At 41.4% G+C, this 27,153-nt stretch overlaps 1 protein-coding gene across 2 annotated transcripts; it reads right to left on the bottom strand.

Annotated features, from left to right (window-relative positions):
* Positions 1 to 580: 580 nt before the first annotated feature.
* On the bottom strand, positions 581 to 27,153 carry GDE1 (glycerophosphodiester phosphodiesterase 1). Of its 2 annotated transcripts, none has more exons than XM_037815106.1 (6): positions 26,759 to 27,153; positions 9,806 to 9,981; positions 7,400 to 7,505; positions 4,643 to 4,735; positions 2,461 to 2,672; positions 581 to 1,195 (listed from the first exon to the last, which is right to left on the bottom strand). In XM_037815106.1, the coding sequence occupies exons 1-6, from the start codon at positions 27,017 to 27,019 to the stop codon at positions 1,048 to 1,050; spliced, it is 996 nt and encodes a 331-aa protein (XP_037671034.1). In that variant the 5' UTR covers positions 27,020 to 27,153; the 3' UTR covers positions 581 to 1,047. The 2 variants fall into 2 exon arrangements, with proteins under 2 accessions (XP_037671034.1, XP_037671035.1); XM_037815107.1 differs by having other exon boundaries at positions 9,806 to 9,977; positions 26,759 to 26,897.

Below are 27,153 nucleotides of genomic sequence, written 5' to 3'. Positions count from 1 at the left end.
AAGGGTTCTACATTATAAAGGCAGACACTGAGCAATTGAAAGCAGGGGCTCTGGAGTTAGACGGACTTGGGTTAGAATCCCACTTCTACTCTGGAGTCTGAGACACTGGTGACTTTAACTTTGCCATGCCTTAGTTTCCTCATCAGTAAGAAGAGGATGATAATTCCTCCATTTGATTTTTGTGGGGGTTAAAGAAGACAATACATGATAACCACTTGTACAGTTGCTGGCAAACAGTTAAGAAATTTTAGTGCTCAGGAATCTGGCTCTGCTATGTCATCATCTCCGTGATTACTGAGCCAGGCCCTTCCCTTCTATGGGTCTTATTTTCTAACCTGTAAAATGAAGTGGCAAACCTAGATATTCTATGATCATCTGGGTTAGAGCATCCTAATAAGCCTAAAAAGAGTACAAGGTGTCATAAATATTTTCCTCAGGTTGGTTTCAAGACTTCCCAGCACCCTGGTGGCTGGCCACTGAAGCCTTTCTAGTGCCCCTGTTCGCTGGACCACATATGGTGGCTTCCTTAAATTCCTTCTGCCTTAGGAGATGAGGCTAGGTACTCAGTTTTCCCTTAGTCTTCCTTTTAATGATTTTATTGGTATGGCCACAAGTTTGATATCTACAGTACTTTGTTAATGTAGCTGAATAAAAATTATTTAAAATAAGTCCATTTAAGTGTGGCAAGTTTTAAAATGTCAGCTCGGAGCAATCAAGCATTTCCCATGCATCTGCATCCGCATCCTCATATGGCACAACTCAATCTGTTCTTATCCTCACTGGGTCTTGGTGTGCACCTCAGCTAGGCTGGGGCAGGAGCTGCTGTGCCTTTTCTCAGACCCAGATTTTCCAAGCACAAGTGTGTTGAACTCAGGCATTCCGTGGACTGGGTTTGGCTCTGGTTCAGATAAAAATGCATTTGCCAACTACTGCTGTGAGAGCCACCTGGTCCCCCAGGACTTAGGCTGGCACACAGGTTACATCGATATCCTTGCATGAGGCTGGCAGGTCATTTCTAAACCCTCATTTCCTCCACAGGGCAAGAGTCTAGAAGGGAGATGCACAGTCTTCCAACATGCTGTCGGTGATATAGCCGGAACCAAGATGGGATTCGTAGTAACTTTTTTCTTCAAAGGTATTGACAGTCCAAGCAATGACATGAATTCCTTTAGCTGACCACTTCTTCAAGTAGGCCCTGAAGAAAAAGGGAAAAGTCAATCCTGTCAGAATAACGTCCAGTTGCCCCAAGAACATGTAATGGTCATTAAGTATGGCATTCACCATGCCCCAACACTGTCCAGAAAAAGCCTCCTAACTGGCCTCCACACTGCAGTCGAGGATGCAATCACGAGGATCCCAACCCTAGGTGATTATGCCATGAACCTCCTCCCCTTAGTTCCAGCTCAAAAAACTCTGGTGGCTCAATAAAGGAAAAAAAAAAAAAAATCCTTGACACAGCCACTGAGAACATGCCTTACTTATCTGCTACCTGTCTCTTTGGCTTCATCTCAAACCACACCCTCCCTTTCTTTGCTGTGCTGCAGAATATCATATTTTCTCAAATTCCTTGAAAGAACCATGTTCCTGACAAAATTCTTTAGCATGTGTGTCTTCCTGGGACCAGGATGGCCTCCCTCCTCTCTCGCACAATTCCTACTCCCCCTTCAGGCTTTGGCTTAACTGTCACTTCCCTGGGGATGCCATTCCTGGCAACCCCAACCAGTTCAAATGACCCAGTGTATGCACATAAGCACACTGTTTTCCCCTCAGAGACATTTTATACTTATTGAGTTTTTTAATTGATTAGACTCTATCTCTTCCACTCAACTGCAAATGCCATGAGGAATGAGACCCTGGCTTTGTTTCTTCACACAGGACCTTGTAATACTGTGGGTACTCGACACATATTTATTGAATAAATGTATACATGCCTAAAATACTAGGCAACTTACAGTTCCTATGGATTATTAAGCATGTAACCAGTTGAAATACAAGTAAACAGGCCACAGAAAAAATTCAGACTGAAAGCAGGTTAGGGAATGGAAAGTTTCTTGGAAATGAGCCTGCATGTATAGGGGAGCAGGAGGAAAGGCGGAAGGGATGAGGAGGTAGGGCTATGGGATGTCTTTGTTGTAGCTCTGCCCTGGACCCTGTGCTGGTTTTCGAAGGGAGCCAATCACATGAAATTTAATCCCTCTCTTATCAGAGGTTGGCATATTCACTTTTTCTTTAAAATGCACTAATAAACAAGAATATCTAATTACCTGATTTGGAAAAAGTGAAATATTCCTGAACTTTTCCCACTTAAGAAGTTAGTGGCATTCCAGCTGAATAAAGGTAGAGTGGGCTTTGCAGGTTGGAACCAATCCATGCTGTCTGCTCTGTTAATCCTTCCTTTCCAAGAAGAGCATTCAAGGAGAAGATAAAAAAACAAACGAACAAAAAACCCTTCCAACTTACGGGGATACAAAATCCTTCTGCATGAGGAAAGCTGAAATTCCACATAAGTACCACAAGATATTATGCATGCTCCAATTGAGCATAATGTCGATTATCACAAGCAGGGACTGCTTCCAGAAGCGATCAAAGCGTGGCTTCCCATCTCCTGTGTGGCTGAGGCTCCAGGGTCGATGAATTAAAGCTGTTACTACATTCTGATCCGCTTGTCTCATCTGAAAAGGAATTTTAGAAGATGAAATAATGATCATATCTTAAGTCCAATACTTCTCATTTGTGTTTTAGATTTAGCCAGCATGCTGTTCTGAGGTGGTAGTCATTGTTGGTGCCCTGCCCCTGCGTCTACTAAACAAGTACTTTAACATAAACCCTTTGAGAAAAGAAAGTGATGGATATAAAGTGTATACTATACAGTATAAATAAGAACATTACTCCACAATCCTAAAAGAACTGCAATCCTATCTTTCCAATAAGAGATATCACAATTTTGGGGTCAGATTTTAACAATGTCTTAAAAATAAACTTTTAATTGGATATCAGCTTAAATTTTGGCCAGGGATGAGTAATTAGAACTCAGTGAAAATGGGACCATTATTTATTTCAAGGTGGGCTAGTTGGCTTTGACCCTTTCCAGAGCAAAAGGAGGCTGGGGGAGAGTGGGAGGGTGTGTGGAAGTGGAGTTAGGCAGATGAGATATGTATAAGTAAAGAGGGATGTGTGATGAGAGAGTGGGGAGAGGAGAGAACTGGGGACAGTGGACGTGGAGAGGGAAAAAGGAGAAATGGAGAGACATGAATGGATTTCCTGTAGTCTGTGTTGGGCTGGCTCTACGTCCCTCTGGAGAAAGTATCTTACATTTTAAAGGGCTCTGTGGTCAAGTAAATTTGGCCCTTTACTTGACACTGTTCCAGATGTCTGGAATACCCATGACTTGATTCCTCACAGTGACAGCTTATATCTGGTGACTCTTTTGGTCACTATTAAGGAATACTATAGAACCATTTCCTTATGTTGGAAACTGGTAAATAAGGCGTTTATTCTGCCTACTAGGTAATCAAATAGTAGACGAGAAATTTCTTTTTACACAAGTATTCTAGTTAAAACATGAAGAAATGATAGAACTAAAATATGAACATTTAGCAACCCCCTCCTAGTAAAGTGATATGACCACTGAGCATCAATAGTATCTAACATAACGAGAAAAGATTCCACCTGATGTTATGTGCCTCCAGATGGGAAAACACCCCCATCCTATGCATTATCTTGCCAAAATAATCACATCTAATTGGATCAAGTCTCTAGCCCTAACTACCTATTTATAAGAAATACAGAGGAGAGGAATATACTAAATTATTCCATGGCAGCATAATCGGCATAATTCAGACCTGAGTAAACCTTATAAAACAAATAATCTGGTTTCTTCAATAAATAAATCACAAAGAAAAAAAGAGAGGTGGAAAGGGAACTTACAGGTTTTAAGACTTAAAACTGCAAAACACAGGCCTTATCTGGGTCCTGATTCAAATAAACAATTTAAAACAAACAAAAAATCCAAAGACTATTTATGACATTTCTGAGACTACTGAAAATTTATATACTACTGGATATTTAATGATATTAAGGACTTACTGTTAATAGTTTTTAGATGTAATATTGGTACTGTGGTTATTTTTTTTAAAAATGAAATCACTTTTAAAAGACAATGCACTTTTTAGGGATGAAATGATATAATGTGTAGGATTTGCTTCAAAAAAAATACTGGGAAAGATAAAGGGGGATATGGATGAAACAAGTTGGATGATAGGTAAGGGGGGCTCATTATACTACCATCTACTTTTATATTTTCAATTATCCAGAAAAAAAAGTTTTTTTTTTAAAAAAGAATGTATGTTTTGCTATTATTTAGTCATAAGTAGGACTACATAATTCTTCTCTGTTCTGAGAAAGTTTACCAAAGTAATCTGAATGAGCTTATAGGCACTGTAAAAGTAGGGGATCTAGGGGGATCACGGTATTTCAAAATGGGATATGAGTATATTCCCTTAATATAAAAAAAGAAGTTTCTTAACTGTGATCTTGATTGCGTTCAGTTTAACAGGCATCAATCATATGCTTACTGAGCCCAACACCCATTATTACCATCAACTAACATCATATTATCTATAATAAAAATCCTTAACTTTACCTTATAGATAACATCTGGCAAAAAAGAGCAGATGATACTATTATTGTACAGTTGAGGAAACTCCATATAAGCTTTCTTTAGAGCATCAGCAGCCTGTAAAACAAAGAGATTCAGATACTTAAAATCTATTAAAGTGTGACAGTCCCAGCCATTAACTATCAATATATTAAGTACAACCTCTCACATAAATCAGAAGTTGGCTAATATATACGGATGTTGAAAGATGAACTGGTAGACTCCATTATCCATTGGGTTACATTTTAAACACATTGGCAGCAGACAAGGAAGAAGCTGGGGTACTGCTACTTTACTGTCTTGTTGAGAGACTCAACCTTTTCGTCATCCTTTTGGGAAGTGTGGCAGACTGCAGGTCAGTGGAGGCTGGAAGCAAAATTAAAAAATCCTTTCCTTATACACTAGCTGAACCTCTACGAAAAGTTCTTTTACACCCATAACTCTACCACCCATCTGCCTTTCCTGGATGAAGCATGAGCCAACCAGTCTGGGAACCACAGTTAGATCTTCTCAGTCCAGGGGACTGAGAAGATACAATATGTATCACCAACATTGAAGGAGAATCAATGGGACAAGAGGGGAGGGCAACTGGAAAAGTCCCCCAACTCTTCCCAAGAGAAGCAGAAGTTTCTTTTCATAGAAATAGTCCAGCTAACAAATGGAAAAGAAATGCTAGAATTAAAATATTGACATTTTGCAACCCTTAGTGAACTGACAGATCTGGTTATTGAGTATCATTAACAGCTAACAACTACAAAAAAGAGTCCACCAGATATTGTGTGGAAGGCAGTGTTGTTTGCCTGAAATACTGCTACTTTTCAGAAAGTCACGCATAACCATCATCAAATTTTGGCAACAAAATGCATTCAAATTTAAAAACAAAACAAAACAAAACAAAACAACCTAGAAATTACCCATGTCAAAGCTAAAGAGTCAAAGTTGCTTTCTTGCTATTTGACTAAATGTTTCCTAGAGTTTAGGCTCTATAGCAAATTCCATTTTCTTTTGTTAACTCTGTTAAGTAAGCCCTACTCATTTAGATAGGATTTGGGCTATCATACCTATCACTTTTTAATGGAAGACCCTTAAAGAGACATGGTTATTTAAGGGTTTTTTGTTGTTGTGTCCTTAAAACATTTATTGAACTAACACAAGCACTGCATGAAAGTCTTCACCTCTATTATTTTATTTAATTCTTACAACAACCCTATATGGTAGTTTCTATTATTATTCCCATTTTGCTCATAAGGGAATTGTAGCTTATCAAGTTAAGGTTACAATGTAGTAAGTGACACAGTTTAATCAGGTCTGTTGCACTGCAAAGTCCATGATCTTGCCTATTGCGCTGTACTAGCTCTTACTTGTCACCAGTACTGGTACTATCATCTTGGTTGAACTGGCTCACTATGTTCTACCCCATCATGGCCAAACATCTGTGTATTCCCAACTAGAAATCTCAAATAACTTGATGAATTTTGGCTTTGTTTTTTTTTTTTTTTTCCTTATTCTAAGAGATAGGCATGAAAGTCAGTGAATAGTACACGAAATGTAGGGACTTATGAGGGTTCCCAAATATGAGTCACATCATTAGCAATACTGAAGTTCTCATTAAAAATGCATGTCCTTTTGACCCCATCTTAGACACTTAGAATCCCTTCTCTAGGTGATGTGGCCCAGGAATCTACATTTTAAATAGGTACTCCAGGTGATTCTGATGCAGACTGATTGGAAATCCTGAATAGTATACAACTATCAGTTTACCAGAACAGTAAATTAACTAGAGTACCAGTCTCCCTCTTTCTTAAAAAATGGGAGTTTACTATATTAAAATTAGAGTATATCATTAAGCTCACAGTTCAGGTTGTAAGAGTAACTGCCTTCAACTATAGCAAGGGAATAATGAAAAAAATGACACCACCAGAATTCTCAACCAGTACATGGTCATTACAGATTATAAGTATTGCTAGGGTAAAAAAAAAAAAACAAAAAACAATACCTGAGTTGTCCAAATAGGGGAAAAGTATACTTGAAAAGCAGGTTATAAGATAACAAATACAATCTGTACCCTATTTTCTCATTGATTTCTATTGCAATAATGTTTTTGTGGATAAAAGTATATGATCTAAAATTTACGCAAAATTTTATTTAGGAATACCGGACATTTTATAGAAAATACAGTAATTTTCTGATGAAAGTATAACTACTCAAATCACAGAATAGCAAAACTATACCAGAAATCTAATATAAGGGATGAATCTATGTAAAGATAATCCTGTTAGCTTCCAGAAGCTTTAATTTACAGGAATTCTCTTTAAATGCAGTACCTAGTTATCCATATAAGACCCTTAACTTATCAGCCAGACACAAGTGATTTTCTGTCCAACTCCTGAATTCCTTTTTATGAGGTCATTTGAGTAGTCTGTTCCAGAAGTGCTTCTTTACTGTTTATTTAACATCTTTTGTAAATGATTTATGCAAGTAAAAGAAACCTGACTCTTTCCTTTTGTGCTGGTTGTAGAACATCAGGAGTTGTTAAAAGGTTCAGTTCCATAATTTACCGTTTCCTTATAAAGATGTAGATTTTTGCATTGCACACTTCCATTAAGCAAATATATTGTAATTTGTAAAAATAATTTAAGAAAAAAGAATAAATAATAAAATATTTGGTTAATTTTGGAAATGACTAGCAATTAAATAAGATGTCTTTTTTTAAAAAAGTGAAGTCCATGGTATAAACTGTACCATATTTGCATGGCCTTTGACATCAAAGAAGATTGTGAGGTTATGGTTTAGGCACTCTGCAACGGCTTCCCTCAGGGTGGGGATCTTTTCGTCAGGGAAATCATTCCTATAAGAGAGGGAAAAGGAAGTAGTAGATTGTAGGAAAAACAGAAAAAGATAAAAGTTTAGTGGAGCAGACATTTTGCAAATGTCTCCCAATCAAAAGGGAAGAGTGCTTTCCCCAACTTCCTTTCTTCAATCATACCAAAGTCCAAGGATAATTACAACACTGTTGAACCAAATTACAGCTACTCTTGACCAAAGAACAGCAACAACAAAAGTCATTTAGATTTTTGGTAATCACTGAATTTCCACTGAATTAATAACATAATGACCAAAGGACAGAGTATATGCCACCTCTGAAACCTCACAGATTTAATTTTACAATTATAATTGCCCTAATAGAACCCTAACTCAAGAAAAATTCCTGGAAACACCTAAAACTTTATTGTTGTGTATTTATTTAAGTGTAACTGTTTAAAATGAATAATTTTCTGAAAAAGAAAATTCTATTCTATTCCCAGGGACTGAGAGATGGGAGACTGGAACGTGCTGTTCTATTGGCCAGTCGTTTCCCATGCCCGCTCTCAGGATGAGTGTCTCCACACACTGAGCACAATTCTAGAGAAAATACCTACTTTTCTCTACAACATGGTCCCTAAACACAAGCCAATTAACTTAATTTGGTGTTCAATCAAATTTGTTCCAATTCTGGAACAAAGACTGATGTGTTGGAGTTATTAAGGTGGTATATTGACTCTGATATGGTACTTTCTTATAGGATTTTTAAGGGTGATAGTGAGCCTAAGCATTTTTCACTTTAAGTGCTGACTTTGAACCTGAGTTCTTCTTAGCTGTAATGCTGTTATTTACTATAACCCGTCTTTCCCTTGCATATGGTAGAACAATGAAACATCCAATGACAGGAAAGAGCAATTCCAGCAGCTTGGACTAGGAATTCTCAAGTGTTATCAATATTCTTTCCAGTCTATGGTAGGATTTCCTTTCACTGACTTTAATTTCTTTCAGATCCTAGAAAAATAAGGTGTGAATCACCTTTTAGGAGGGATCAAAACTTAATCACCAGATCAAAAATGCTCAAGGAGTACTGAACATTGTCCAGAGAACTGATATTACATGATTAACAATGAATACACATTTTTCAGTATAAAGAAAACAAGAGGAGACAGATTTAAATAACCATTTTTAAAGCATATTTACCCAGTATACCAATTCCAAAGATGTTTATAGCTGTTACAGAGGTGGACAGGGTATGTGGGGGGAGGTGGAGGGTCTGGTACTGTGGTCATATAAGTTTAAAAAACACTAAGTTAAAGGTAAGAATTTATTGATGAGTACACATCTATCCCCAAGAGAGGAAACCAGAGTCTTGTGTTCCCCAAACTTATTTCATCAAAGAACTCTTTTCTTGCAGATTTATCTTATAGGACTAGCTCTGATGAATTTATTTTGGAAGCTATTGGTTTAAATTCCACCAGAAGGGGATCAGATTCGACATCTGAAAGAACTTTTATTCTTACAGAGTTCAGAAACATTGGGGGCAAACAGAAACAGCATGAGGTGGTGGAAGTTTCTTTGGGCTAGAAATTGGGATATCTAGATTCTAGTCCTGGCTTCTCTATGAACTAGTTATGTTTCCTTGAGTAAGTTAATTAATTTTTCTAGGATTATGTTTAAAAGCAGGAGTGATCTAGATCTGCACCATCAAATGAAGTAGCCATATTTGGCTACTTAAATTTAAATTTACATTTAAATTAGATAAAATTAAAAATGCAGTTTCTCAATTGTATTAGCCGCATTTCAAGTGCTCAAAAGCCACATGTCCAGGTATTGGAAAGTGCGGATATAGAACATTTCCACCATCACAGAAATTTCTATTAGACAGTGCTACTCTAGATGATTTCTAAGACAACTTCTCCTCTTAGCATTCTGTGATTCTTCAGAAGTTTGTTACAAAGACCCGAAGAGTTAAAAGAGCTACGTTAAAAGGTGATTTTTTTTATTTAAAGATTTTAAAGAATGCATAATTTGTTTCCTGGTGTGCCTGAAGAAGTAAATCTTTGACATTGCTTTCAGCCTCCATGATTCTATAATTTATATGACAGTACAGAGTAACTGTCATGTTAATGACTACAGTATCATGTTGAGAATAATTCCGAGGGCAAATTTGGCCTCAGTAGGAAAAGACTAAAAAACATAAATGCTATAATTCTGATTTTCCTGGCACCTTTGGAACAGAACAAAAAAATCTCTCCTGGACTAGAAGATGTAATTAGAAGGTGCCAGTGTTCATCTGTGATCTCCAAACAAAGCTGAAAGATGTTTAACTGACAAAAAATGACTTACCTTAACCTGTGATTAGCTGCAGGATTAAGTTTCCTAATTTGTTCAAATGTTAAATCACACAACCGACCAGTCCCATCAGTCGTCCTGTCTACTGTGTTGTCATGCATTAAGACAGGAATCCCGTCAGACGTAAACTCAATGTCCAGCTCCACGCCTGTTGCTCCATTCTTAGCTGCCTTAACAAAAACATCAACAATATTAAGGTAAAATGGCCACATGTCATGTTGCAATCTAAACTCTCAAGAAGACTAACAGGGTTGGGTAAGAGATAGACGCTCTTACTGATTTCTTTCCCTTCCCACACAAAGCAACCATCCCAATCTGTTTTTCATGGGTATGAGTCTTACTTCAACTTCTACACTTACAGATTCCTTAAAAACTTCAATTTCTCTATTCTTTCCTCCCTCACAGTGGCAGATGGAGAGACTTCTGGAACTTCAGTTTTCTCTGGTTGTCTTAACTACATTGGTCATTAATGGCTTACAAATATTTAGACAAATTCCCGTTTACCTACACTCTCTTGTGCAGTAGCTTTGATGATTCCCCTGTGTTTGTTGATTAGTCTGCTATTTCATCACTTTGGCATAAAGATGAGTCTGATTTTTTGTTGACTGACTGCCACCCTGTAGGGCAGACACCAAACCTGCTTCCAAGGGACACTTTACATTCTGTTTATGTGAGCAGCACTGGCTGTCGGCCAATAAGCTGGTAAGCCTGATGAGGTATACTCAAATTGTTCTAAAAGGAAAACCTGAACATTAAATTTTATGGGCCTGCTCCTCTGAGACACACTGTCCAACATTTCCTTCCTCGGACTTCTCATCACAGTGAAGGTGTGAAATGCTCATTATGATCAAAGTTTAAATTAAAAAAAAATTTTTAATTATGGTCTACTGCAACATGCAGAGTAGGATAGAAAATAAGGTAACAAATGCGAACATTTTGTCATTTTTGCTTTAATCTCTTTCTGAAAAAAAAAGGTATAGCTTTTATTTACTAAGACTTTTCTATTTGTCATGCACTATTCCAAGTGTTTTAAGTGTATTAACTCACTTGATCTTCACAATTCTGCAGTAGTTATGATTACTATGCCCATTTTAAAGATGAGGAAACCGAGACAAAGAGACATCAAAAAATTTGCCCTGGGTCAGCCAGCCAGGATATGGTGGCAGCTGCACTCTTTACTACTACAACTTTACTGACTGTACAGATATGGCTAAAATTCTTCTGTTCATTTCTCTCCCTCCTTCCTCAGAGGTAACTACCATCGTAAAGTTGGTGTGTATCATTCCCTTATATATTTTCATGTATTTACTACACACTATATACCTATGAACAACATAAAGCATTGTGCTAGGGCAGCGTAAACATTTAAATAATGTTAGCCATTGTTATTTATGTGCCCTTTGTAATACAGTCAAATTCATCAATCAGTTCCTAGATGGGTGGAGACTTTTCTACCTTGTTTAAGAAATCATTTCCTACTCTCATGTTATAAAGACATACAACCATATTTTCTTCTAAGTCTCAAAGTTTGATTTTCACTTGTACAAACAGGACACGCTGTCCCTCTACAACACACACACACAAATAGCACAACAGAATGGGTTGCAATCCCAACTCCATCACTAACTGGATGTGTCATCTAGATCAAGTTACTTATCCAGCCCAGCCTCATTTTCATCACTTTTAAGATGATTCTTCTATAATGACTTGATATGAGGATTTAGATATAAAACGTGTAAATTGCCAAGCTTGTCGCCTGGCTCAGAGTTGGCACTTGATATAAGCTATTATGATTAGAGAAACATTTTGTCTTAGTGAAAAAATCATTATGATAACACATCTATACTGACAAGAGATTAACAGGTGTACCTTTTCTAAAGACAGAATAAGGTCCTGGTAAATCAACATGGGTTATATATTTTAGAAGGTAGAACAAAATCACATTCTCAGTATGTAGAGTGCATCTCTCTCACAATAACACAAATGTTATCTTTATTCTTTGATGCTGGCACTATGATTAGATTCAACTATACTTTTATTCATCAGGGCCATCTTCATTTGGCTACAATACAAAACAATGGTGAGACCCCATATTTTAGTAAGAATACTAGAACTAGTGAGTAGTTCATTTATTTGTCTTTTCTGAGTATGTTATTAAGGCTAAAAACGAAAGACAGAACAAAAGGTCTATAAAAGAACCGCTCACTATATTAAGTGTTTCTTAAACTGGTGGCATTCAATATCCTTTATCAATACTTTCATGTTATTCCAGTTATACAGGCAAAGGGATGAACCCCCATTCGAATTTACATATTAGTATATACTTCACTCTCATCTTTTCATGTATTTAGGGAAATTTATCTTATAACAGTATCTTTTTCTTCTAAACATACATATTTCACATAAACTAGTTTATATAAATACTGCAATTTTATAAAATTTTTATTTTATTTAAAATGTTTGTTTAAAACTATAGTAGTAATTTAGTAATAGAATAGTATAGTGTAGTATAGTAATAGAAATCCGATCAAAGGTTGCCTTGGGGCAGAGGTGGGAGTAGGGTTTGACTCCAAAGGGGACACAAAAGAACTTCCTTGGGTCATCAAAATGAACTGGAGTAATTTAATGTCAAGCCCTTTATCTTGGGCTTGCCCTTATGAAACTTATCTCTGCAAAGGAGAAGCTACACCTACTAATAATTATGCCTTAGAGTCACCCCTAGAGAACCTCTTTTGTAGCTCAGAAGTGGCCTCTCTCTCGCAGCCAACTCTGCAAATAAACTCACCACCTACCCCCTCTATGTGGGACATGACTCTAAAGGGTGTAAGTCTCCCTGGCAATGTGGGACATGACTCTCAGGGATGAGCCTGGACCTGGCATTGTGGGATTGAGAAAGCTTTCTAGACCAAAAGGGAGAAGAGAAATGAAACAAAATAAAGTTTCAGTGGCTAAGAGATTTCAAATAGAGTTGAAAGGTCATTCTGGAGATTATACATATGCATTATATAGATACTCCTTTAATTTTCTAGTGTATTAGAATAGCTAGAGGGAAATATCTGAAACTGTTGAACTGTAATGCAGCAGCCTTGATTCTTGATGATGAGTATATAACTATATAGCTTTTATCGTGGGACCACGCGATTGTGAAAACTTTGTGACTGATACTCCCTGGGTCCAGTGTATGGGCAGATGAGTAATAAAATAACCACAAAAAAAAATATACAGAAATAATAGGGGGGATAAGGGGATTTTGGGGTGTTTTTATTTATTTATTTATTTATTTATTTATTTATTTTTGGAGTAATGAAAACGTTCTAATATTGATTGTGGTGATGAATGCACAACTATATGATGATACTGTGAGCCACTGATTTTATTCTCTGGATGGATTATATGGTGTGTGAACATACTGCAATAAAATTGGAAAAAAAAAAAAAAGAAAAGAAAAGAAGAAACCCCTGTACCTATTAGCAGCCAGTCTCCATTTCTCCCCAACCTACCCCCTGCTCTAGGCAACCATTAATCTACTTTCTGTCTCTATAGATTTGCCTATTCTGGACATTTCATTACTGGAATTATACAATATATATAGTCTATTGTGAATGGCTTCTTTCACTTGGCATGACGTTTTCCAAGTTCATCCATGTTGTAGCATGCATCAGTAGTATTTCATTTCTTTTTATGACTGAATAATATTTGTATGGCTATAACACATTTTGTTTATCCATTCATCAGTTGATGGGCATTTGTGTTGTTTCCACATTTTGGTTATTATGAATAATGCTGTTATGAACATTTGTGTACATGTTTTTGTGTGGATATGTTTTCATTTCTTTTGGGTATATACCTAGGAGTATCGGAATGGCTGGGTCATATGGCAACTCTCTATTTATAATTTTTTGAGGAACTGCCAGACTATTTTCCCATCAGCAGTGTATGAAGGTTCCAATTTTATTGCCTGACTTTTTTGATTACAGCCATCCTGGTGGGATAAAATGGTATCTCACCGTGGTTTTTTTTTTTTTAATTCAGTATTATTGAGATATATTCACATACCATACAGTCATCCATGGTGTACAATCAACTGTTCAAAGTACCATCATATAGCTGTGCATTCATTACCCCAATCTATTTTTGAACATTTTCCTTACACCAGAAAGAATCAGAATAAGAATAAAAAATAAAAAGTAAAAAAAGAACACCCAAATCATCCCCCCCATCCCACCCTATTTTTCATTTAGTTTTTGTCCCCATTTTTCTACTCATCCATCCATACACTGGATAAAGGGAGTGCGATCCACAAGGTTTTCATAATCACACTGTCACCCCTTGTAAGCTACGTTGTTATACAACCGTCTTCAAGAGTCAAGGCTACTGGGTTGGAGTTTGGTAGTTTTGGGTATTGACTTCTAGCTATTCCAATATATTAAAACCTAAAAGGTGCTATCCATATAGTGCATAAGAATGTCCACCAGAGTGACCTCTCGACTCCATTTGGAATCTCTCAACCACTGGAACTTCATTTCATTTCATTTCACATCCCCGTTTTGGTCAAGAAGATGTTTTCAAACCCATGATGCCGGGTCCAGATTCATCCCTGGGAGTCATATCCTGTATTGCCAGGTAGATTTACACCCCTGGGAGTCAGGTCCCACGTAGAGGGCAGGGCAGATCTCACTGTGGTTTTGACCTGCATTTTCCTCATGGATGATGATGTTGAGCATCTTTTCTCATATGCTTATTGGCTACTTGTACATCACAGTCCACAATCCTTCCAGCAAATACTTATTGAGTGCCTAATATCTATCAGGTACTGTTTTAGGCAATGAGGAGATAATGATAAACATCAGAGAAAAGATCTCTTCCCTAATGGATCTTACATTTTAGTGGAGAGAAACAAATTACAAACATGTAAGTTCAGATAGTGATAAATGTTTTGAGGTAGAAAATAGAGGGTAATGTGAAGGTGAAGGCAGGCGGGGTCACTAGACAAGGCAGCCAGGGAAGAAGGCCTATCTCTAGAACAGGACATTTCAGTTGACAGCCCAATGAGGAAAGGGAGTCAGCCATGCAAAGATCTGGGTGAAGGGTTTTCCAAACAGAAGAAACATCAAGTATAATGTGAAGGCCACAAGTAGGTGTGAGCTACCCAGGTGACAGAAAATGTTGATTGCCTCCCCAAATTCAGGCTCTTCTTTACTGTTGATAGAGGCCTGTTCTTGTCCCCAGTGTTCAATTTTCTCCTGTGCTCAGAGTAAGTGGCCTATTCCTAGCGTGTGTGTGAGTGTGCGCACTTGCACACACGCGCCGGGGGTGGAGGGCTTTCTGGGCCAAATACAAGGAATAGAGAGTGGAGTCTTTTCTTGAGAGCAGATATGGTGTGTAAGAATGCAATGCCTGGGGCTGCAATGGCCACTTCACAACAATGAGGTCCAGCGAAATATGCTGCAGATGGCAGAGCATTTAAATCAAAAGAACTTGGGAGCCTGATGATCACAAACTGAGCAACTGAATTAGCCATCCTGGAGGGCACCCCCCCTGCCCCCCCCCCCCCAACATACACACCTCTTTATTATGAGAGATAAGTCCCCTTCTTGTTTGAGATATTTTAAGGTGGGTTTTCTTTACATGAAGCCAAAAGCATACTAACAAACATCCATGGTGGCTGGAGCAGAGTGAGCAGGGACTTTGAGAAAGGTACGCGGTAGAAAGGCATTTGGATTTTATCTAATTGCAATAAGCACTCACTAATTAAAGGGGGATATAATCTGATTTATACTTTTAAAGCTGCATTCTGGCTGCTGTGTGGAGAACAGACTATGGGTATAATTTCATTCCTTTCCCACTGTTTAAATAGTATACCTGTTTTTGGAATATATCACATCCATCAAGTTTTTCCTTCTAGATCTAGTTTGTAATCTACTGGAAATTCCACCACTGACAGGAAGTCTTCCTTGATATTTTTTTTACATAGTACAATGTTTAGGAATACAAACAATGAGCTGAAAACATGCAAAAGAAGGAAGAATAGGACAAAAAATAAACCTCAATGGAATTAAACTATTTATTTCTTTTGAAGTCAAGAAGGAGGACACACCTTGTCTTCTGCAGGCTGAATTCAGCAGCTAAATACTGTGATGGCTAAAAGATTCATTCATAATGACCTTACATTCTAACAAGCTGAATTACCACATTTCATTTCCTCTTAAGAACAGGAACCAATATGACACAATGTTTATTATCATTATGATATATATTAAAGACATGCTGAACAGAAATGTACACAATATGAATGGAATTTAGCTGTAAGTCCCTTGCAACACAATGGGATATGAAATACCATGTGTTACGTGTGTTTCACATACATATTTCCTCATTCATTTAATGATTTATAGTCAACCAGATATGCTCCACTGGTAATATGAGTACCTTCCGTGCCAAGTTAACACTGTGCTATACTTTAAGGCAACTTACACAAAGGTAAGTTGAAATGGAAGTCAACATCAATTACATGCTTTTTTTTCCTAGAGTAAATACCATCTTCCTTTTCATGACAATACTATCTCTTGTACATCTATAGTACTTCATCAAGCATCTCTGAGTTTAAGTTTAGAATGCAAAACACATTCTTCAGTATCTTTAGATTTATTTTTAAACAGAAGACTAGCAAAGCTATTCTTACTGCCTCCTTCCTTCACAAAGCACCAAGGGGAGAGAGGCACAATAGAAGTTTAACTTGTTTTAAATGCCAAAACTCAGTGTCCACCATTGACTTAAACGTTGCCTTCCTAATGCCCTTTCCTCTTCAGACTTAAAATTTTTTACCTTTACACTATGGTGATTTTAAAGACTCATGCCACCTTTTGATTCCTGATGTAAACAGCTTACATCTGAGGAGGTCTTATCACAGGCCAAGAACTTGATGCGGATTATCTCACTGAATCTTCACAACCTAGCAATATTATTCCCATTTTACAGAAGGGAAAACTGAGGTAAGGGCTGGAAGGAAGGTGACGAGAGGTGCCCCAGGAGCACAATTTAAGGAGACAATCACTGTTAGACACTGACCCACACTTGCACGACTCAGAGTGAGCGCCTCTTTCAATTCTGCGCCCCAGGGACCTTGCTTGCCTGCACCCTAGTCATGATCCTGTCTGGGGCCTTAAGTAACATGCTCTTTACAGAAGTCAGCCTCCAGCTGGACAAAGAAAGGACAGTCAGTCCGAGCTTTTACATCCTGGAACATATTCTAATTGATGACAAAGAACATTAGGCTTGGAATCAGAAAGGTGAATTCTGGAAAGAGCTGTGCATGTTTGAGTCTCAGTTTTCCCATCCATTCAATGTTAAAATAATGTCTCGAAGAAATGAAAGGACTGGATGTATTTCCATGGATGCAAAGTGCCTAGTCAACTGAAAAGCTCTCTTACTATGCAAGCTGCCATTATTGTGAAGTCAGGAGACTGCCAGGAGCTGGGAGGGATCAAAACTCTAAGAAGTGCCTTGTGAAAAGGAGGGGCAGAAATTGATCAGACCCACCCAGTCAGGCTGCCAAGTTGTGTGTGTTTGGGCAGGTAGGTGGGGTGATAAGGAGATGACTAAAGTCAGAGGACAAGCAAAGCCCCAGCTCTGGTTAAGGGTGATCCATTTAAAATAAACTCAACTGCTGACTAGGACCCTAAGAGACCTGACCACATTTCTTTTTCCTTCATACACTGGCTTCTCTTCTGTTTCTTGAAGAAGTCAGGCCACATACTGCCTCTTCCGTGAACACTCCAAGATCATTCTCACTTTGGGGTCTTTGTACTTGCTAGTCCCCTTCCTTGGAAACCTCCCACCCAGCCCCCTCATCAATGCCCCCCTCCCCTGATCCCATGGCTGGCTCCTTTTCCTAACCTTGGTTTTGGTTCAAATGTCACTTCTTTGAGGACTTCTCTGACTGCCCTATCTAAAACAGCATAATCTACCCTGCCCATTATCTTTTGGGCCATTACACTATTTCTTCATTGCACTTCTCGCAGATACTTAAAGGTCTGTGAGGCAGCCTAGAACAGGGCACTCTGGGCAGGCCAGGGGTGTCAGTCAGTTCAAATGGAGAGTCAGCATCAAGCCAGAGATAGCCAGATGGAGAGTAAGAAGGAGGGGCCAAGCAAAAGGAGGACCAAACCCTACTTCTCAAAACCAGCTGAGATAGGCAGGCAGAGGGAGAAAGGAGGGGCTGTGTGGAAGAAGAACCAGACCCCAGTTCTCAGAATCAGCTGAGACAGCCAGATGGAGGAAAAGGAGGGGTTAAGCCAGGGTGGGGGAGAATGGGAATTTCCACCCCCAACCCTGTCCTAAAGCACAGCAATAGGCTAACACAAAAAACCTGGACATAGCTCAACCAGGTGTGGCCCCTCTCTTGGCACCTGCCCGTGCTGATCTCTCCAGTGTGTATTCCTTCTTACCAACGTTTGCTATTTCCCACTGTGCCAGCTTTTTCAAATAAACTTTACTGCTTACTACTTCTTGTCCCTGTTGCTCCAGCAACATCTCTCTGGCGACCGTGACAGGACTAGAAAAGAAGTCATTTTCCTCACAGGAGGGCACCTGCCCACTGAAACTGCACTTCATAAGCCATGCCCCTTGGCACAGATTCCCGTTGTGCCAGGTGGCCTTTGTCCTTACTCTTCTCCTTTATGGCCTTTGTCTTTCCCTTGGGGACTTGAGTGACCTGCCCTAGATCTCCTGTTCCCTTCCCAACCCCCAGAGGGAATTCTTCAGACTAGCCCTGATCAACCCAGGAGACCTTCTCTGGCCAGGATCCCATCTTTGTTGATTGTCAGTGAGAAGACAGCCTGAGGTACACCTATTGACACTGACACTTGCTGTACTGCTTGGCCATGCCCTCTAATCGCTCTCCTCCTTGGTGCTGTACCCCTCTTAATTCTTGCTATTCTTATGGGCATCTGCTACTCATTTGACACACAGCCTACTCCAAACTCCAAGTATTTGCTCCCCTATTCTCTCTGACGTATGGACAGACCTCATAGCCCCCTGGCAGAGAGAGCACCTTCCCTTGTTACTGACCATCTTCCTCCTCTCTGACCAAGATTTAACGCTTAGAAAGGCAGAAGGGTCCTCTCTCCTGACACTTTGTCTATGAGGGGTTTCCAAATAAGGTTATGAGCACTGGTTTCCGAAAGCGTTCGGCCCCTAAGAGGGATGAGAGCTGAGAGCATGGCTGGAGACAGTCCCACAGTGCTATAAGGTCTTAGCTGCTGCAGAATATAACTGCCTGCTCTTTATTACCCAAATCCTAAAAAATGAAAGGTTTTGTACTCTTTATCCTCCTCCTACTCCAATCTCCTACTGAGTTCCTTGACAAATGCATATCTTAACTTCCTTTTAATCGAACATGTTTACAGCATCTGTCTCTTTTTCTGACCCCTGGTGGAAAAGCCAGCTCCGGACTTCGGTGCCACAGGTCTTTCCATCTCTCCGCTCCCTCCTTTGCTCCAAGTGTCGGCGACTCCTTTTGTTGGCACCCATCTGTGTACCTCCCCACCCTGCCTTAGACCACAGGCTGGCAAGGAGTAACTATTGGGTTTGTGGATAGGGAGCTATGTTTTAAGGGGTGACAGGAGCCCCACGCTTGGCCCTGCCCCATTGTATGCCCTCTTCCACGGCCTGAAGACTGTTTCAGGAGCCTCCTCTGTCACTTTTTATTCTGCTACTGGCCTTTTCCAGGGCATTCTTCCCTCTGGGGAGCTAGATACCTTTTAAAAACCTTTCATCCCCAACAGGTAAATCAGGCAATTAAAAGGAAAGTTCTTTCCCTTGAGTTCTATCTTTAGCATGTCCTCTCTACTCTTGTCAGTTACCCATCCCTACAGGACCCTCCTTATACTCCGTTTTCTTTGCAAAAAAACCTCCCAATCTCTCTTTCTAAGAGTTTAAAATAATATGTGGAAAGGAAAAAGGAAAATTCCTGCCCTAGCATTGGAGAAGGAGCAGTTGGCTCAAAGTTGCAGGGGTGAGAAGTCTGGCTCACCAGCCCCCTGGGTCCAGCTCAGGAGTCTAGGGGTGAACCCAGACCACTTGTCTCCTCAAGTCTATGGTTTTCTCCCCTGTGGGGATGCCCGCCAGCGAGAAGGTGTGGCATGGTGAGGGTAACTACTCAGTTGCTCAGACACGGGACGCCAGCTGCAGTGAGTATCTTTCTCTCTCCTTTCAGAATATGGGCAGTGCACCCCCAGTACAAATCAGAAGGGAGGGAAGAATGGCCACAAAATGGCACCTCGTGGCTTTAACACCATATGCCAATTAGATTTTTTTGCAAAAGGGAAAGGAAATGGTCTGAAATTCTGTATTCCAACTTTTTGTGATCCTCTATCAGGACAAGACTAAGAGGGGGGCTTGTAAAGTATGTTATCTTAAAGAGGAAATAAGAGACAAATTCTTTTTATCTCAGGAAGAGAAGAAAGCAGGTATTTTAACTGATCCATTATTAGTCAGGCCTCCACAACTTCAGGCATCAAAAAGTTTCAGGAACAGAAATCCCCTAAACCTAGCCTCTGAGCCCATCAGACCTGAGGCTCGGGTTGACCCTCCTCCTTTACAGGGAGAGGCTTCCAGGCCCCCTGCACCCCCTCCTTATTCAAGTCCAGCCAGACACACTCGCAGTGGAACCCCTTATCACCCCCTGGAGAAGGAAGAATAAGATTCAAAAGGACACGGAATATATCCTCTCTGGGAAGTAGCCAATGGGGATATGGGAACTATAAGGGTCCATGTCTGTTTTTCTATGTCAAACTTAGCACAGTGTAAGAGACAATTGGGGAAATTTTCTGAGGACCCCTCCAAATTTATGGAGGAGTTAAAAAATCTAGTCTTAACTTATAAGTTTACTTGGGGAGACATTCAAGTTATTCTTTCCTCCGAGGAGAAGCAGAGGATCTGGGCAGAAGCCCAAGGACATGCACATAAACGACAAGGGGAACGGCCTACATAGTATAGGGCTGGGACTGAAGCTGTCCCTAGCACAGACCCTGTCTAGAGCTATCAGAGGGAACAACAAGATCTGGAGGAAAGGGACCATATAATTACTTGCCTAATAGAAGGTATGAAAAAATGTATTCTTAAGCCTGTAAATTACAACACGCTTCAGAGCATAACCCAAGAGGATTAGGAAAACCCTGCTTTGTTTCAAGGAAGGCTAGTGGAGGCTATGAAAAAGTATACTAATGTAGACCCAGACTCTGAGGAAGGACAAGTCATGTTAGAAACCTACTTTATAGGACAGTCAGCTCCAGACATAAGGAGAAAACTGCAAAAAATATCCTCGGGACCTCAAATACCTATGAATGACCTTATGAATACTGCCTTTTCTGTCTTTAATAATTGGGACCGGACTGCAGAGGAGGAGAAAGCGAGAAGGGACCTGAATAAGGCGAGGCTCATAGCTTTAGCTGTAAATGGTAAGCAGCCACCAGGAACCTGTCATTGATCTGGAGAGACAGAGCACTGGAAAAAAGAGTGCCCCCAAGGACAAGAGGAGCCCTGAGGATGGAGAGAGCCTCCAGGGCCCTGTCCATGGTGTGGGAAGGCAGGACACTGGGCCCAAGAGTGCATCGAGCCCCCAGGGAGGAGCAAGGCCTCTCCAAAAGCTCTGTCAGCCGCCCCCAACCAGGACTGAAGTGGGGGGGTAAATGGCTCTCTGGATCTCGCCGAAGAATATCTAGATTGTCGAGCCCCGGGTGTCTCCAGACGTAGTGGGTAAGACTGTTAATTTTTTTAACTGCTACAGAAGCCACCTACTCTGTCTTAACCTCTCACTCCGGATTTCTCTCCTCTAAAAGCTGTCCCATAGTGGGAGTAGACGGGAAGTTTTGGGCTTGGGCCTTCACCCCATTTCTCCCTTGCCAAATTGGTAGTATTTTTTTTAAGTCATAAGTTTTTAGTAATACCAGAGTGTCTCACTCCACTTCTAGGAAGATATCTACTAAAAGCATTAGGAGCTCAAATCCAAGTAATAGGCTGTCTGTTAAAGCAAGAACCCGAAAGCCCCATTGAAAGTATCGTAGCATTAAGTATGGTGTTGACTGGGACTGAGAACACTCTAGAATCTCTCCCCTCAGAGTTAAGAAATCAAGGGGATCCCAAAGTCTGGGAAACAGACCTTCCTAGGAAAACAATTCACGTCCCTCCTATTGCAATTCAGTTTAGGAGAAACCTGCTTTTCCCAAGAAAGAGAGAGTACCCCCTTAAGCAGGAGGACATTAAAGGCATTCAACCCCTTAACCAAAAATTTCTAAAAGCAGACCTTCATATTGCCTGCCAATCCCCTTGCAATATTCCCATTCTACCCATTAAAAAAGACAAATGGAACTTACCGGCTAGTGCAAGATCTTAGGGCCATAAACCAGTTTGTCATTCCCCTCCACCCCATAGTCCTAACCCTTACACGTTTCTGAATAAAATCCCGAACTCCACCTGGTGGTACTCAGTTCTGGATCTAAAAGATGCCTTCTTCTGCATACCTTTACACCAAGATTCCCAGTTTCTGTTTGCCTTTGAGTGGCATGGGCCGAGGGATGCAACCTCCACCCAGCTCACCTGGTCAGTACTACCCCAAAGGTTCAGGGACAGTCCTCAACTTTTGGGGAATGCACTAGCCCAAGATTTAGCCCGCCTGCATTTGGAATCTAGCTCTCTCCTTCAGTATGTGGATGATTTGCTAATTCGCAGTCTTACAAGGGAAGCTTCCCTCAGGGACACTATTACTACCCTTAACTTCCTTCAAAAGCTCAGATTACCTTGCAAAAAGTTCTTTATCTTGGGTTTATTGCGCTCTTTATCACCTGAGAGAATTCAAGCTATGCTCTCAGTACTGCCCCCTGAAACCAAAAAACAATTAAGAGCCTTTCTAGGAATGGCAGAGTATTGCAGAATATGGATACCCTGATTAGGAGAAACTGTCCAGCCTCTACAGGAGGTCGTTGGGGGACAAGATAATGCCCCCTTAGAGTGGGGAAAAGAGCAGGCTACTGCCTTCACCACCCTCAAAAGTGTGCTCATCAGCCTGCCTGCCCTAGGCCTGCCCAACTTAATAAGCCCTTTTTCCTATATGTAACTGAAAAGAAAGGAATAGCATTAGGAGTCTTAGTGCAAAAGCTCAGAAGCATTTCCCGACCTGTGGCATATTTTTTCCAAACTGTTAGATGCCATAGCTCAGGGCTGGCCCTTGTCTCAGTGCAGTAAGAGCCACTGCCTTACTTATAGAACAAGCCACCAAGTTAACGTGGGCACAAATTCTAACCGTATATACACCCCACCAAGTCCGGGATATTCTAGAAGCAAAAGGACATCAGTGACTTTCAAATAATAGGCTCCTGAAGTATCAAGTTCAGCTCTTAAGACACGTCAGAGGTTCAAATTCAAGTCTGTACTACCCTGAACCCGGCCACTCTATTGCTAATAAGCCCAGATCAAGAGAGTGAACCTCTCGAGCACTCATGGATGGAGACACTAGTTCAAAATTGTTCTAGCAGGCCAGACCTACAAAGAGCAGCCCTCAGACAACCCAGAGTTAGAAGGGTTTACAGATAGAAGCAGCTTTGTAAAAGAGGGAGTCAAAAAAGCAGGATATGCTGTAGTCCCCCTGCAGGAAGTCATAGAAGCAAAGCCTTTTCTCCCTGGGACTTTGGCCCAAAAAGCCAAACTCATAGCCTTACTAGGGGGTTAATGCTAGCAGCCAGGAAAAGGGTTAACCTCTACACTGACTCTAAGTATGCTCTTCTTGTTCTGCTTGCTCACTCGGCTATTTGGAGGGAAAGAGGACTGCTCACTAATGATAAGTCTCCTGTCAAACACAGACAAGAAATTCTTAGCCTGCTAAAAGCTGTGTTGCTTCCCCAGGAAGTGGCGATAATCCACTGCTCAGGGCACCAGAAGCCTGCCTCTCTGGCAGCCAAAGGAAATGACAGAGCAGACAAAGCTGCTAAAGCAGCTGCCCAAGACCCTATCTCTGTGCTAGCATTAGTTCTTGACCCCTTTCTTTCCCTTACTATTCCTGTCTACACCCAGGAAGAAGAAAAACTAGCTAAAGTATGTTTATGAAGCAAATGGATGGCTTGTCAAAGAAGGGAGAATTTTCCTGCCCTGTGCAAGGTCATTCAAGGCCTCCACCAAGCCACCCATCTAGGCAGGGATGCCCTCATCACTTTAGCACGGAAAATACTTGAAGGAAAGAATTTAGCCAAAACCATTAAGAAAGTTACTCAGAGTTGTGCTTTATGTGCTATTAACAATCCAAATTCCAGCAACCTCGCCCAGCCACCAGCCCTAATGCCCCCAGTGCAGAGTGCAGAGATGGGGAACATACCCAGGAGAGGATTGGCAGATCGACTTCACCCAAAAGTCACCTTGTCAAGGATTTAAGTACTTATTAGTCTTTGTAGACACCTTTACTGGGTGGATAGAAGCATTTCCAACTCAAACAGAAACTGCTCATACTGTTTCTAAGATGAACACTAGACATGCTAACTGCTGTGCAAGGAGGAACTTGTTTATTTCTAAAAGAAATGTTGCTTTTATGTGAACAAATCCCACCAAGTGGTGGAGACTGTCAGAGGCCTATAGGATCAAGCAGTAAGACTAAGAGAAAATGCTAATAAAACCTGGCCTTTTTCCAATTTCCCTAACCTGCTATCCTGCATCCTTCCTTCTGTAGGGCCCCAAGTTCCCATACTTGTCATCCTCCTATTTGGTCCCTGCTTGTTTAACCTTCTTGTCAAATTTGTCTCCAACAGGCTATAAGCTTTTCAGGATAAACTCATGCTGATTCGCAAATATGCTGACCTCCCAGGTCAAGACCAACTACTCTCTGCCTCTACTAGAATCAAGAGTTTTACTGCCAAATAGGCAGGGACAACTGCCCATGACAGCAAGAAGAAGTTCCAGAAGACTGACCTCTGTCCATCAGCTTTCCTTTAAGATTAAGGGTGTATTACTCTTTCAGGGGGAACTGAGACAGGCTAGAATAGGGCACCTGGGGCAGGCCAGGGGCGGCGGCGGCTAGTTCAAATGGAGAGCCAGCATCAAGCCATAGATAGCCAGATGGAGAGCAAAAAGGAGGGGCCAAGCAAAAGGAGGACCAAACCCTATTTCTCAGAATCAGCTGAGATAGCCAGGTGGACAGAAAAGGAGAGGTTAAGCCAGGGTGGGGAGAGAATGGGAATTTCCACTCCCAACCCTAGCCTAAAGCATAGCAACAGGTCTGGACATAGCTCAACCTGGTGTACCCCCCCTCTTGGGGCCCCGCCTGCACTAACTGTCCAGCGTATGTTCATTCTTACCAACCTTTGCTATTTCCCTGTGTTGGCCAGCTTTTCAAATAAACTTTACTGCTTGCTACTATTCCTCTTGTCCCTGAATTCCTTCTTGAGACAAGAAAAACGAACCTACACCAGAGCTCACCTTGGGTGTCAACCAGGCTCTGGCAACATTATCACAGGCCAAGAATTTGATGAGGATTATCTCACTGAATCTTCAAACCTAGTAGGTAGACACCAACATTATTCCCATTTTACAGAATGGGAAATTGAGGTAAGGGTTGGAAGGAAGGTGAGGAGAGGTGCCCCAGGAGCACAATTTAAGGAGACAATCACTGTTAGACACTGACCCGTACTTGCACAACTCAGAGTGAGCGCCTCTTTCAATTTTGCGCCCCAAGGACCTTGCTTGCCTGCACCCTTGTCATGATCCTGTCTGGAGCCTTAAGTAACATGCTCTTTACACAAGCCAGCCTCAGCTGGACAAAGAAAGGACAGTCAGTCAAAGTTTTTACATCCTGGAACATATTCTAATTGATGATAAAGAGCATTATTAGGCTTGGAATCAGAAAGCTGAATTCTGGAAGGAGCTGTGCATGTTTGAGTCTCAGTTTTCCCATACATTCAATGTTAAAATAAAGTCTCGAAGAAATGAAAGGATCAGATGAATTTCCATAGACGCAAAGTGCCTAGTCAACTGAAAAGCTCTCTTACTATGCAAGCTGTCATTATTGTGAAGTCAGGAGACTGCCAGGAGCTGGGAGGGATCAAAACTCTAAGAAGTGCCTTGTGAAAAGGAGGGGCAGAAATTGATCAGACCCACCCAGTCAGGCTGCCAAGTTGTGTGTGTTTGGGCAGGTAGGTGGGGTGATAAGGAGATGACTAAGGTCCTTTAGAGGACAAGCAAAGCCCCAGCTCTGGTTAAGGGTGATCCATTTAAAATAAACTCAACTGCTGACCAGGACCCTAGGTGACCTGACCACATTCCCTATTTCATTCATACACTGGCTTCTCTTCTGTTTCTTGAAGAAGTCAGACCACATACTGCCTCTTCCGTGAACACTCCAAGATCTTTCTCACCTCGGGATCTTGGCACTTGTTATTCCCTTTTCTTGGAAACACCCCCTATCCCCACACCTCCTTTGGCTGGCTCCTTTTCCTAACATCAGTTTCGCTTCAAATGTCACTTCTTCATTGAGGGCTTCCCCGACTGCCCTACCTAAAATAGCATAATCTACCCCGCCCCAGTCAATTTTTATGCCATTACACTATTTATTCATTGCAGTTCAAGCAGATACTTAAAGTGTCTGGTTTATTTGTTCACTTGTTTAGGACTGTTTTCCCCACTCCAAAGGAAGCCCGCGAAAGCAGAGACCCTGTCTGTCATGGAGATATCCTCAGTGCCTCGCGCAGAGCGGGCATTCTATAAATACTTGCTGAAGTATTCTATAAATACCTGAAGTCGGGAGATTTCCCAGACCCTGGGGGAGATCGAGGACCATCGGAATGCACTGCTGTGGGCTACTGGACGCCTGGGAGGGTTAGCCGGCGGAGACTGGGGAACCTCCGGCAGGACGAGCAGAGGTCCGACCCCCGGGAGCGGCGGAAGGGCCCGAGGAGTGGGGGGACTCACCTGCCGAATAGCCGCCAGGGTGTTCTCCGGCGCGTCGTGGCCGCCGCCGCGGTGGGCAATGGCGGAGATGCGACCCCGGGGCTTGAGCACCTGTAGGGCCCTGCGGGAGGGCACCGGCTCAAAGCTGAAGAAGCGCAGCAGGATGTAGAAGCTGCCGGTGAGGAGGCAGGCATTCAAAGGGCTGCGCGTCACCACCAGCGCCAGCACCAGCAGGAAGGAGAAGGGGCCCAGGAGGCCCCCTTGCTCCTCCCACAGCCACATGCCGGCGCCCGCACCGGCACGGATGGGAGTCCCGGACCCGCCGAACTCCCAGGACGGGAGCGCGAAGGTCGAGGGTGAGAGCCTAAGGCGCTCGCCGTAACTAGTCCTCTCTGAGGGCACCAGCGCCGCACAAT

Source organism: Choloepus didactylus, chromosome 21 (assembly GCF_015220235.1).
Source record: "Choloepus didactylus isolate mChoDid1 chromosome 21, mChoDid1.pri, whole genome shotgun sequence".
Taxonomy (NCBI): Eukaryota; Metazoa; Chordata; class Mammalia; order Pilosa; family Megalonychidae; genus Choloepus; species Choloepus didactylus.
This window is presented reverse-complemented; position numbering and strand designations above follow the sequence as displayed.

Excerpts from the sequence above, each read along its gene's own strand:
- GDE1 (XM_037815106.1), bottom strand. The coding sequence starts at position 27,019 with ATGTGGCTGTGGGAGGAGCAAGGGGGCCTCCTGGGCCCCTTCTCCTTC. Across the intron at positions 7,506-9,805 it reads GCAGCTAATCACAGGTTAAG|GAATGATTTCCCTGACGAAA; the intron begins GTAAGTCATTTT and ends CCTCTCTTATAG. Across the intron at positions 2,673-4,642 it reads TGCCAGATGTTATCTATAAG|ATGAGACAAGCGGATCAGAA; the intron begins GTAAAGTTAAGG and ends ATTCCTTTTCAG.